Source organism: Stegodyphus dumicola, chromosome 11, assembly GCF_044657685.1.
Source record: "Stegodyphus dumicola isolate Sdum_Otavi_A_Nest chromosome 11, ASM4465768v1".
Lineage (NCBI taxonomy): Eukaryota > Metazoa > Arthropoda > Arachnida > Araneae > Eresidae > Stegodyphus > Stegodyphus dumicola.
The window spans coordinates 159438966-159453075 of record NC_140778.1 but is presented as its reverse complement, the minus strand read 5'-3'; the positions used below and the strand labels follow the sequence as shown (position 1 = coordinate 159453075).

Here is a 14110-nt window from a genome sequence, read left to right as displayed (position 1 = left end):
GAAACATGTTTAGAATACAAATAAAACTGAACTAGTATATGATGATGAAATTTTAGGAAGGATTAGTTTATTGATAATTAGCAGCTTTGCTGCCAGCCTTCGTCTGGCTTTTAAATGTACCGGAAAAATGGCTGAAGGGAACACCAAACATTAAATTTAAAAACTGCGTAGAATTTTACTCTGCAGAACAGCTTCATAAAAAAAAAGTTATTATGTATAACAAAATTACAATAAATAAGCAATATCCCTTAATACAAATATTAATTATCCTAATAAATAAATTAACCAACTTCCTTTTACAAAATATTAAGAACTCAATAAGAAATACAATGAAAAATTGTTGCCAAACCCATATTTCTAAAAGAATGAAACTATTCAAAATGATGCAATTTCATCAAAAATCTATCAACAATAAGAAAAGAAAATTGTTATCAAAATCACATTTTTAAAGATGTGAGAAGTGTACTTGGAAGCTTCATTTAAAATTTTTTTAAAAAATACAAAATATTATCATTTTTCCAAAATTCTTTTTGTAAAAGCAGTCGCAAGGATGAAAGTTTAACGTGTCCAAAAATCAAAGAAAAATAAACTATGCATTTTTTTAAATAAACTTTTTTAGAAAAAATCCCATTGAAAAGGTTTTAAGCTCACTTTGTTAAATAAATTTGTATATAATTGATTTATTGAAACACGAAATTTATTTTAAGTTCGTAAAATAGCTAAGTGCCTTTGTTTCATGACAATGTAAAAATGGAGTGTGTAGAGTAAAATCTCGCTTGTCTCAAAATGACGCGATTTCATCACAAAACATAAAATAAAAAAAAATTCGAATTTCGAAAAAATCGCTTTGAGGTGCACTGGCTTTTGTCTAGATGCACCTATGTACCAAATTTTGTACGAGTCTATTAGCTTATGTGCAACGCAAACGAAAGACATACAGATAGACTCTTTCTTTTATTATATGTAGAGATGACAAAGCATGCAGTTTGAAAAAGGAATTGAATGATTCAAGGTGTCGATTTTTGATAATGACAAAAAAACTCCATTCATAACTGATATACTTTATCATTGTGCAAATTTATACTTTCATTTAGATGGTCAGTCAGAGTTTGGAGTAGTTTTTCATTTCATTTATTACATAGGGCATATTACAGTCCTATTATTCTTCAGAGATTGCAGTTAATGCTTTATTCTCTGATCTGAATACATTCACAGTACAAAATTTCACCACACAGAAGAAATGCAGAGCCAAGTCATATTATTAAAAACTACCTATTTAATAATTAATGTAACTACTCCTCTGCAGCATGGGTATTGCTGAGCTACCATGGGAGCAGTGCAGGGAGATTTCAGAAGATTATTACAGGAACCTAAAACCAGGCATTTGAGAGCTAGGGTAAGGTATGGAGTGAATTTCTATGTTCTGAGCATATCTCTTGGAGGTGTCCCAACAATTCCCTGTCGGTTTACAGAATTTGAAGGCGAAGAGCATATATGGAAGTCTTAGTCAATGTTCCTTCAATGAGTCCTTGATTATTATGTTGGATCATGTTATCATATTGGAAGGTTCCTTCGCCATTAGTTAAAGTAACATGTAGAGATGGACAGCAAGAGCATGTGTAGATTAGACTTACATCAGTTCAGAATGCTATCTGATGTATCAGGGAGTATCAGAAAAACATTTCTTTTGACCAGTATGCTGCCATTACTGGCCAGTATTCCATTGATATGTGTTTCCAGCTGATGCCATTCTGGTATAATATGCTAGATATGCTGCTGTCCATTCTCAAAATGGGACATGAATCAGGATTAATTCAAAAAGGCATTCTTTGCCATTTTTCTTGGTCTAGTTTTTGCAATGATATGCAAAAAGGTCTTTTAGTCTATGGACCATCTTGAGCAGCAGTACCAACACTAGGAATCAGCTGCAGAGTCCAGTTATAGAGAAAGAATTTGCTAAAATGTTTGGACTTGCAAAAACTTCCTAGTTCATTTGCATGGTGAGGTGGGGCACAGTTGTGCATCAGTTGGTGGGGCATCAGTTGGTTATTGCTAACTTTCAGTAGCATTGTTCACCTTCGGTGGCTTATGGTGCTCCCTAATTTGATCTTCAGTCTTTCAGAATTGTAGCATTGGCCCTTTTGTAGTATATTCTCACCACAAGTATACAATAATGGTTCAGAAACTGTGGGACTTCTGAAGTGCTTTTACCAGTCCTTAGTGGCCAATAATAATGTGTTTCCCATCATGACTAATATTTCTATGTTAAGCATGCATCTTTCATCAGCCCCTGTATAAGCTTAAAGCTTTAACTTAAAACATGTGCTTTCTGTCATTGGCTGATCCTACATGATGTCAGAGTAAGGTTGGTTCCAGTGTTACCACTCAACCCTGTTAGAAACAAAAGAATTTTAAAATACTTCAAAAAGTTGATGGTGACTTAAAATGGGCATTTTAAAACTAAATAATGTTTCTTTTCCTAGTATTAACTTAAAGCTAGTTTGATCAGTTCTGTTAAAAAAAAATAATAAAGCTATAAAATTTATTTTCATTTGACAGACATATAATTATTGATGTGAAAATAAGTTGCTAATTGTGTTATTTCCTACTTAAAAAAAGGTTAAAAAAAGTCTACTTATAAATTTACATTAAAAATCGAACCTTGAACATCTATTGTGATATGTTTAATAATTTCAAAGAAATTTTGTTATACCGCTTATACGAAATAATATCTAGTAAAGCCACTTACAAACTTATTATTATTAATCTCTCTATTATTCTCTCTCTGAATTAATTATTATTATTATATATTAATCTCTCTCTGAATTGGCTTCTTCTTTTTTTTTTTTTTTTTTTTGTTTGTTTACTTGCAATATATATATGTATATATATTTCAAGCTTGTTGTTAATGCTCATATATCTTTTACTCAATTTTAGGATGATATGGGTCCATTGCTAGAAGCTATAAAAAACAAAGATAGAGATCTGGCTATCAATTGGTCAAAAAGTGAACGATGGGCAACTGTTGAACATTTACTTGACGCTGAAGGTATGCATGTCATTACATGTATATTTTAGAATGTTGTCTTTTAAAAAATATGTTCAGTTGTTATTTCAGAGTTATTTGATTATTTCACATGAAGGGTAATGTCTTCTGTTGGTGTGTCACTTCTTATGATTAGTATAAAATACTTTTCATTATTTCAGAGGACTGTTTTATAGTTTATATGAGAGAGTTTCTCTCAGAATTTAGTCTGAACTCATATAGTGTAAAAGGTGTGTTCAAAATAGCGTAGCATGAATTAACCCCTTCGCGCCGACTGTCACGTATACGTGCCAGCAACGAACACACTTACCTACCGGCCGGCACGCAGGCGTGCCAGAAAATTGTTCCGTTCTCTACCGAGTGTCACGTATTTGTGCCAGTACTTTGGAACGTTTTTCAAACTATAATTTCTGCCACAAGATGGCACTGTATGTCCATATGGTTTCAGATACATGTAAATTAGACCTTCTACTCGAAATGAGAGAAGCATGACTCACATACACGTGTTTTTGATTATATAAACGAAACGGGGAAATAAATGTTTCCGAATGGCGTGATTTATGACATCTCTTTAAATCGCACTTTATTCGCTCGTGGTAGTTGTTTACTGTAAGTAGAGAAGTTTTATTTGCTCTAAAGCATTGGGTATTTCGGTTTGCAGTTCAGTTTTTAGAAAATAATTAGATCTTGTTAGACGTGAATTCTTTGTTTTTACCGTTGCGATGTCGAAGCGTCGAAAATGTTTAACAGAGCATGAAATAGCAGAAATCATGCAAAATATTTCAGATATTGATTCTGAAATTCTGATATTCTGATATTGATTCTGAAAGATTAACTGAAAAACATTTTCCAAAAATTTGTTCAGAAGAGACTGATAAGAAAATGAGACGACGATGCTTCGTTTGTTCACATTCCCGGAAAAATCCTCCAAAACGGCAAAGGAGTTATTACAAGTGCAAGGAATGTAACATAAAACTGTGTGTAGATCCCTGTTTTCAAATTTTTCATACGAAAAGAGAATTTTAAATAATATATTTAGTTTTCAGATGTATAATGTTAAAATTCATAAAATGGTGAGTAATTAAAATAAAATGTGTAAAATATGCATTTAAACAAGAAATAAGGTAATTAAAGTATATATATAAAAATATTTATAAAGCATAAGCCGTTTAAATACTCTATAGAGCATTATTAAACAATGCGTTGATACTTCGGAAATTTCATGGATTTAGGCTTAGTAGCAAAAGAGCCCCGGCCCTGGAGAGAGGCTCACATAAGACACTGCCAGCCTCAGCGATAAGCGCGCGTTTTCGTTACCCGGCTCGAAGGGGTTAAGATAATTTACCTTAAAATAATGATTGTGTGTGTTTTTAGAGTTAGCCCAACTTTAGTGTACATTTTAACCAGCATTTTTATATGAAACTTCAGTGTTCATGATTCTACAGGTGTTCCAAAAATTGATCACCATTCTCGTCCAAGCATTGCTCCAAACAAAATAATGAAATTGAGCATTAAAATCATTTTGTTTAGTATTTGGGCTCAAACACTGAGCGAATATTTGCCTTCAATTCCCAGGATCCTGTGGTTCCCAGTAAGCAAAATTGTATAAGCTAATTAAACCAATTAATTCAGAAATAGCCTAATCATTAATAATACTTAATACTGCTTTCATCTTGCCATTGTCACTCAGAAAACTGTTTTCTGCAATCCACAGCATCTTTACTGAGAGTGTGAATTATTCTTAAAATGTAGCTTTTGTATTTTTAAAATGTAGCTTTTGTAGTGACAGTGCTTTGAAATTCAGTGGACGTTCAATTTTAAAGTATCTTTCTCATGACTCGTTGCCATGTGAATTTTGGTGATTGATGATGATTTGATGTAGCCAGGCATAAATGTTGAATAAAATGCAAAACAAACAATTTCATGTTCTTCAGTCACTATGGCAGTAAAAGGATTTAAGGCAAAAAAATATTAATGGCAATATATTTTGATTAGTGTTTCTCACTTTGTAGTCTTGTCTAATGTACAGTTTTCCAGGGCCTTTCTATTAAATATTCCAAATAATTCCATTTCTGCTTCAAAGATATTTCTAATGTCATTAATGATAAGTGGGTTTGGCGTGAATATATAAAAACTAAGCTGTCTCTGCCCTTCAGTTGTATTTTCAAACTTCCATAGCACCTGAGAATATTTTTTTTCTTCTCCCCCCCCCTAAAGCTTAGTCTGGTTCCATCCTTTGTTTCAAATTTGTTAAAGCAGTTAGGAATGAAAACTAAATGAAATACCAGCCAATGTATGCATTCTTCGAAATACCGTGTATGAGAAAATAAGCATTTTGCTTTTCAACAAGAAAGGCGCATAAGCTCAAAATATTCTGGAAATATTGTACTAAACCGAATGCTTACCCATTGGTATCAGTGCATTGCTATTTATTTTGTAAGAATTGTGGTGTTGCATATTATCCATGAACCTATTGCCCCTGGGGTTGTATACACTTAGTATTATACTATGATAGTAATGACTGTGGGGCACAAAATACATGGACCTGGTTTCTGGTACCAAAATGAGTAGTCAATACTGTCCTGGAAAGCATGGACCCATCGTCGAAGAGTTGAAAGATTGTCCCCCCAGCTTGTGATTCGTAAAAGTGGTATTCCTTTCTGCCCTATTGTATCAACTTTAGGCACTGCCTCGTACCCGTTTGCTAAATATTTAGTTTCTAGATTTTCAACTCTATTAGATAATAACATTTACACCATGAAAAATTCAATAGAGTTCATAAAAAATAAAAGCATTTCTCCTAGAAATTTACTCATGGTTTCTTTTGATATAAAACCATTATTCACCAGTGTTCCAGTGGAGGGTGCATTAAGATATCTAGAAACCATACTTCGTGAATTTCATTTCTCCTGCATCGAAATTGATGGGATAATTTCCCTCATTCAACTCTGTTTCAAACAAATGCATTTTGTTTTCTAAAATAAATATTACAAGGAAACTGAGAGGATTAGCCATGAGAAGACCCCTCAGTCACATCCTGGCTGATATCTACATGCATTATTATGAATCAAAATTGTTTGAAACTTTAAACTTCCCGGTATGGTTCCGGTACGTAGACGATACTTTTACCCTGTTTGAAGGTAACAAAGATGATTTAAATAAAGTTCTTTGAACAATGAATTCTACTGATCCTGCTATTCAGTTCACTTTTGAACTTGAGACAGGCAATTCTCTTCCATTCCTGAACATGTTGGGCATATGTAACACATCCAACTTCAGTACTATTGTTTACCATAAATCTTCATTGGTTTGCCTTCCACCATACCTCAAATCATGCCATCCGTCTAAACAAAAATTAGCTGCATTTTATTCCTTTGTTTTCTGTGCACTTCAATTTTCCTTCAATTTTCTTTTCCTTTTGATCAAGAAATAAATTATTTAAAAGCAGTAGCTATTGTGACATCGTGGGTGTTCCAGTTATAAGGGAAGTAACACTAGTATTCCTGATGCATCACTTTTTTACCACAGATACACAAGTCACAGATACAAAATGTAATTAATACAATTAGAAAACTGTTACCATATATCTGAGGATTCTCCCATCAATAAAATTCCTAGTTCCATATTTAAGGACCCCATTCCGGATATGAATTCCTGGGGTATTTATAGGATTCCTGCCAGTGTGGTTTAATTTACATTGGTCAAACTCAAAGAGCCTTAAAATTTCGCATCAAGGAACATGAGGAATATATTAGAAAAAAGGAAACACAGAAGTCTTCTGTTGCTCAACATTGTTGGTCCGAAAATCACACTTTCAATTTTTCTGCTGCCAAAATTATTCAAAAAACATCTTCCATTGGAGAACTAGATTTTCTAGAGGCATTTCACATTCATAAAAATCTTTTTGTTTTAGTTAACGATCCTAATTCCAATCCAACTTTGCCTTCGGCCTTTAAATAAATTATGTTTTAGTTCTGGTTTCACCAATAGATGGCACCACTTGCTTATTCTTGTCCAGGCTTTCTTATCTTATCTAATCATTATTTCCAATCTTGTTCATTTTCGGTTTTGCAGCTGAGTATGGTGGTTCTGTAAAACCATCGAAACTATTCCTCCGAAAATTTTGTAAATATAATGTTGATTTTTGTTTTTGTTGATTAGTATTTATTCGGCGTGTTATTGTGTCTTAATTAAACAAATAAATATTAAGCTTTTTTTTTTTTTTTTGTAAATTTTGATACCCTTTAGATCATAATTGCTCTCTATTACATAAATTACGGTTTCATATTTTTAATTTTATAATTTCTGCATGCCATCTTACCAGATTTAAATTGATTATCTATAATCTTGAAAAATCCCTAATCCGGAATCGGCGAAGTCCCGACGAGTTCGGATTAAAGACTTTTGACTGTAGCTATAAAACTGCACATGTTTTACAGAAATTTAATTTTAAGGTCATTGATTCTCCTGTCAATGTAATCACAAGTTCCGTAATTAAGAACCTCATTCTGGATTATGAATTCGCAGGGTATTTGCAGGATTCCTTGCCATTGTGGTTTAATTTACATTGGTCAAACTAGGAGAGCTTTAAAATTTCACATTAAAAGAACATGATGCATATGTTAGGGGAAAGAAAACACAGAAGTCCTCTGTTGCCCAGCATTGTTGGTCTGAAAATCATACTTTCCATTTTTCTGTAGCCAAAATTATTCAAAAAAACATCTTCCATTGGTGAATTAGATTTCTAGAAAAAACTTTCTGTTCTAGATAACGACTCTAATTCCAATCCATATGTTTTAATTTTCTTGTTTCAACAATAAATGGCACCAGTAGCTTAATTCCTGTGTAGCCATTCTTATTTTATCACTATATCGTATTTTGTTCATTTGCACTTTGGCAGCTGAGGGTTATGGTTCGATAAAACCATTGAAACTAGCCCTGTGAGAATTTTGCAAACTTTGAAGATTTTTGTTATTTGACTTCATAATTTATAGTTCTTTAATTATTTAAAAATTAGTTTGATTTGACTTCTTTTTGTAATTTTTATAAGATTTTTTCTCCCATGTAATTGCTTCAAAATATTTAAATGTGTGTCAGTTTTCTCTTGAAAAATCACTTTACACATTTTTTTCCCCTGAATTCCCCTCCTCCAAAAAAATCTTCTTGCTCTTTGTTCTTAGAGTTGAAGAGGGATTATTTTTGTTCCGGATTTTAGACTTTGCATGTTAGGAAGTCTAAAGGTTACATTTATGGACCCCATCTATAAATGGCTAGAACCTGCCATTAGAGGAGGTGATTTATAGGAAATTTGTGATGAATTTCTTCTCTTGGAAGATTTTTGGAAGAACAGTGAAAATAAAATTATTTAAATTTTTGCCTTTTGATCCCAGATGTGTTTCTCTTAATATGTTTATCTCCATTTTATTTTATTATCTTTCCACTAGAACAAGCACTGAAGCAATCAAAGAAAGCAATAAAATTGAAAATCAACAATTTATTAAAAAGATTCATCATATATATCTCAGTGCTTCATTAAATTCTAAAAATTCTGCCGCATCTGCTTTGATCTTATTACGTGTCGGCCTCCAGTGGAACGGTGCTTTGGTGCACCAGTGTATCTGGGCCGAAGGCCCTACCCGTTGTAGAATAATTTTGAAGTTTCGAATGATGTTGGAAAATAACCAGTCCATTTCTAGAACAAGGTTGATACAAAACATAAATCATAATTAAGTTGGCATAAACAGTTACGTAAAAATTTGGTGACTGGGAAGCTGAAGTAAATACCATTAGCATTTAAAATAGTTAAAGTACTAATAGCGGCGGGTAAGGCATAAGCCGTCGAACTGGTGAGTAAATCCTCTCCGTAGTGGCGAAAAGTCCTGTTGATAAACAGTAGTTGCTCATTCGTCGAAGCCAGTCACATGGGAGGTCACCCTTCCAGAAACCGACTCCGTTCGATGCTGCTTGAAAACCAGGTCAACTGGTGAGTAGAAGATGTGAGAATAAATTTTAAAATGAAGTAAAACGTTGAATAACTGCAGTTCATGGGGATGCTGTCTTTAGTATCCTTCATCAGCGATTTTCATCAAGTACATAGCAGCTTTAAAACCAGAGGATAACTTATCAGCAACAGTTTTCGCTTTTCTGATGCTTTCGATGATTTCGATAATTCTGCTGAAGAATTCTTGAATCTTATCATCTCGCAGCCAGTTAAGGGTTTCTCCTGCCTCTGCTGGGATTTTAGTTTCTTCTTTAACTTTTCGCTGTACTGACCCTTTTGAGATGTGGTGTTACTTCCTTCAGTGGTTTTTGCGAGTTGCAGAAAATCTTCTTTTGTAGCAATAAATTCCTTCGATTTACGTGGGGCTGGTTTTTTCTCAAACTTTTTCTTGTATTCTTCACATCCGCGATAACTGCAAACATGATTTTTTCTGCAGAATAGGCAAGTGGGTGTTTCATCTTGCTTCTCAGGGCAGGTATTGCTGCAGTGTTCATCTCCACATTTGCAACATCTCACTGCGTTCATGCATAAATGTTGGGAGTGCCCCCACTCCTGACATCTAAAACACTGGATCAGGCGTTTTCTGGGGCTATATTTCTCTATCCGGACGTTCACGCTAAACATGCAGTTTAGCTGATGAATTGCATGACCTTGTTCATTCTTCTTAAGTTCTATTTGCCAAATTGGCAGTTTTTCAGAATTGTATTTTTTGCTCCTGCAGAATTGCTTGACCTTTATGACTGGGAATTTTCTTCTTACTAAATCCTCTTAAACCGCTTCAGTGATTTTATCTGGGAGATTTTTCAGAATGACTCTCAATGGTTTTTCTTTATCTGTCTGGTATGTATGGAAAGTTATTTCCTTCTTCTTCAGAAATTTCGTGGCGTTTTTGTAATCTTCCAGCATTTTCATGTTCACATAGATCAATTTCAACTTCATGTTCATTTCAATTTCATCTTAGCATATTTCTCTGAGGTCTCGTTTCACGTTTAACCAGTCTATTGTCTCTTGCTTGAAAACAATAGGGGATGGAATTTCATCAGGGCAGTCACTTTCAGGTTCTTTTTGTACTTCTTCCAACTTCTCAAATCTGTTTTCACTAGTAATTTCCATCTGGGCTGGCTCTGGTAGTTTTTTCACTGTCTTTTTATGTTCCTGGAGGTTATAGATACCATATTACTATATCAGCATTGTTATACATGTTTCAGTTGTACCTGTTCATCTATAGTAGAGTCCGCACCGTCCTGAGTAACATCAGGTTCAGACGAAGTTTTCATCTTCTTTTTCTTGGTTTTCTTCCTGGGCGATTTTACAAAGTCCTCTCTCTTGAGTGGGAATTGCATCGATTTGCTCTTATTTTGTTTCATATTTATTTCCAATACTCATATTATTCAAGAAATAAAATTTTCTTCTATATATTCCAAGTACAAGCAGTTCTTTACAAAACAGAAACATTTAATTGAATCTGAAAATTTTAAAATGAAGAAGAAATTCGTTGAAATGAAATTGATTTTTAAAGAGAGAGAAAATTATTCTTCAAAGGTACATTGTTGAAACTTTAACAGATTAAGAGATGAAGCAGAGGCTATTTGGAATGTTGATTTGTCTTTTGAAACAAATAAGCTGATAAAGATAATAAAGAGGAGGAAATTGATGTAAATTAGTTAAAAATAAATGGAACATTTTTTAATTAAATACATGCATAAACATTTTTTGTTATTGCTACAAAACATTACATATGGTTTAGTCGAACTTTACCAAAGTAGTATATTGCCAAACACTAGGTCTTACATAAAAAAATCTGATGTGTACACCACATGACTTCCTTGTACGGAATATTAAATTATACGCATTTTTTCTTGCATTTCATTTAAACTTATTGGATTGAATTAAATCTACTTCGTCGACAGCTCATAAACCACAATACAATAAATGCACTCTTTAAAATTCACTATATTTGTTTACCATAGCGACACTCTGGCTAGGTTCACTTAACAGTATTATATTTCATTCATATTATAACTCAGAATGCACAAAATGTATATAATTTAAAGAATTATCTAATCGTTGCCACATGTTCTACTCAAATACTATAATAAAGCTAGAACGATGTCTAAAAGAAATTAAGCAAACAAAACAAAAAAGAAACAGTTTTTCACAGATGATTGAGTATTTCTCATTCAATTAATTCAGTTCTCACTTCGCAACAAGGCAAAAATACATAAAAACTCAAAATATCTGTATTAAAAATTACGAAATAAATCTTGAACACTTATTTACTCAAAAAAAATTCCAGAAAGGATTAAGCATGATTTGATTCGCAATAATAAATGAAGGCGTTATTTCTGTTGTTGCAAAGCTAAGTTTCTCTAGATGGGCAACAAATCCACTATTCTGCTGTTTCAAATGTAAACAAGCAATGGCCGCCATAAAAAAAATTACTAGGCTTAGCGGCACTTAAACAACTTTAAAATTGTTGATAATTCTAAAAATATTGCATACAGATTTACTAAAGGCATAAAAACCTTAACCGGAAGATAAGAACCACATAATTCACTCATTTTTAAAGCAAAAAATGTACAATTTACAAACTTATAAGAGTAAAGAAACTGAGATCACTGTGCCAAGTAACAGAGTAGATATATATATATATATATAAGTATATTTATATACATTTGGTGCGGCTGATTGCAACCAAAATACGAGGTGCACATCTACATGTTATAGCAGTCCTATATACTAATTTGCAACATTCTGAGGCTACTTGTTTTTGAGTTATGCAAGATACGTTCGTACAGATGGCAGGAAAAATTCACTTCAGAATTCATTTTAAAGCAGTTTTATAATTTTTTGGAGGAAAGGAGTCTTTTATTCTGTCCGTACGTACAGATGTCACACGAAAACATCGTTAAATGGCATTCGATAGTGGTCAAAATGGATATTTTCGTTGAAATATGCTGCCTGAAACTTTTTGCAATTACAATACTTCCTTTTTACTTCGTACAAGGAAGTAAAAATGTACTTATCTTGAAGCATTACTTTTTTTGCAGAAATGTTAAATTAAATACATTCATGAGAAACATCTTGAAATATTTTGAAATCTCTGTTTTAATATGTAGTTTCATATACATACTTGTCTCTTTCAATTCATATAATGTATATTAATTTTATTAGGCTCTTCAATCCCTCATACTCAACCTTCAGAAGGTCCTCAAGAACCAGGTGATTCAGCAACTGCCATGTGGATCTGCAGGCATTGTACTTTCCTGAACCAGCCCCAAGTGAGCACATGTGAAATGTGCGGCCTTCCTCAGTGAATAAGACTTTTTCCTGCCACAGGGCTGTTTTATAGTGATTGCAGCACTATTAATATATGGCTTGACTGCTAATTGTGATAATTTCGCTACATGAAGATCCTCATACCAGAGAACTGTGATTTTTCAAAAAGAAACTTTTGAACATTTAATTCCAAGTCCAACAGTGCCTCTGGTTTCAGTAGCTTTCATCGGTTTTGCAATTCTTGGATCTGCTGTCCAAGATACACTGCTGATGATCACCATTGCAATATTCTCATGTTTCTAAATTTATGCTTCGAAAAAATCACAGATTAAGTTTCTTAGAGACTTAACGCATGGAGGCCATTATAATTATTAACAACGGAAGTTTTATAAAAGTAAATCTTCGAGTATTTAAACAGCAAAAATAAGTTCCATATGGACGATAAACTTCGTTACAGATCTGTGTTGCTTTCTACTTTTACAAAAATTAAATAATAGTAAATATAATGCATGTATTTAAAAAAGAATTGCATTTAGTGTTCACTTTATTTAAGTGGCATGGATTTATCTGATCACATTATACAGTGCATTTACAAAAATTAATAAAATCATTCATATCTTATGTGCATTCCTTTTAATACCATTGGTTATTCATATAATTTCTATAATCATGTCAGCTAAGATACTTTTGTTGAAGACAATTTTTGATATACCTTTTCATTCTCTTCAGATATATTTGAATTTTTTTAATACCATCAGAATTCTGTAGTGTATGATTTCATTTTAGAGAATGAAAAATAGTATGTCAGATACCAGATCTGATTAAATATTTCTGAATTTCTTTAATACCATCTGTAGTGTACGATATCAGTTCTGTAGTGTATGATATCATTTTAGAGAATGAAAAATAATATGCCAAATACCATATCTGGTTAAAAGTTACTTGTATTAATATTAAACATTTCTTTACATCAGCAAATTCGACATTTGGCACACTACATTTTTCTTTACATTAGACAGCTTAATGATAATTACATTCTGCTAGGAGAAATAAAAATTTCATTGTCTGTAAGACTTTTCTGACCTAATTTAATGGATTCTTTTCAGAAACTGTTTTTTGATTCTTTGTAGAACATGGTGTTTACTGTATTTTCTTACAGTATTTACTGTATTGCTGTTAATCACCAGCATACTCTTTACTTGGAACTTTGAAAAAAACTTATTCAGCAAGTTAATTTACTTGTATATATGAATGATTGTTTACCTTTGAATTATGAGCCAGGTAGTCATTTTATCATGAGGCAAAGAAGAATTCAAAGTCAGTTATAGAATGAATTGTGAAAATTGCAAAATGTTCAGGGTGTAAGATTTATGCTAACAATTTTACAGTGAAGGAATTATGCACTTCAAAAAAATCTAGCATGTGCAAAGTGATGATACAAATAATTAATGCATGATTAAGCATTGTTACATATTTCTTTTAATTTATATTTAATTTTATTAATCAATCAAAATCTGAATCAGTTATCAGTGTTGCTACATGACATTGAGATTTTAAAAGAATTACAATTTCATATAAAAAATTATATTGCATATATGTGTATTGATTTAATACAATATCTTCTTCTACAGTGCAGGTTTGTCAGGTATCAGACACCTCTACTAAATTGCATGTTTTATGACTGCCATTTTGAGTGTGAATTAGCATTTTGGAGAAATATTTTTGGCAATTCACTGGCGTATATGATTATCTTTTGAATGGATGAATGGGTTATAATTTCTAAT

General features: G+C 32.6%; 1 protein-coding gene across 2 annotated transcripts in view; it reads left to right on the top strand.

Annotated features, from left to right (window-relative positions):
- Window positions 1-12947, top strand: part of Npl4 (nuclear protein localization 4) — a 61085-nt gene extending 48138 nt beyond the window's left edge. For both annotated transcript variants that reach the window (XM_035369025.2, XM_035369026.2), the window contains 2 exons: window positions 2938-3049; window positions 12222-12947. In XM_035369025.2, coding sequence (XP_035224916.1) covers window positions 2938-3049; window positions 12222-12364 — 255 coding nt within the window. In that variant the 3' untranslated portion in view covers window positions 12365-12947. The remainder of the gene's footprint in view (window positions 1-2937; window positions 3050-12221) is intronic.
- The last annotated feature ends 1163 nt before the right edge of the window (window positions 12948-14110 follow it).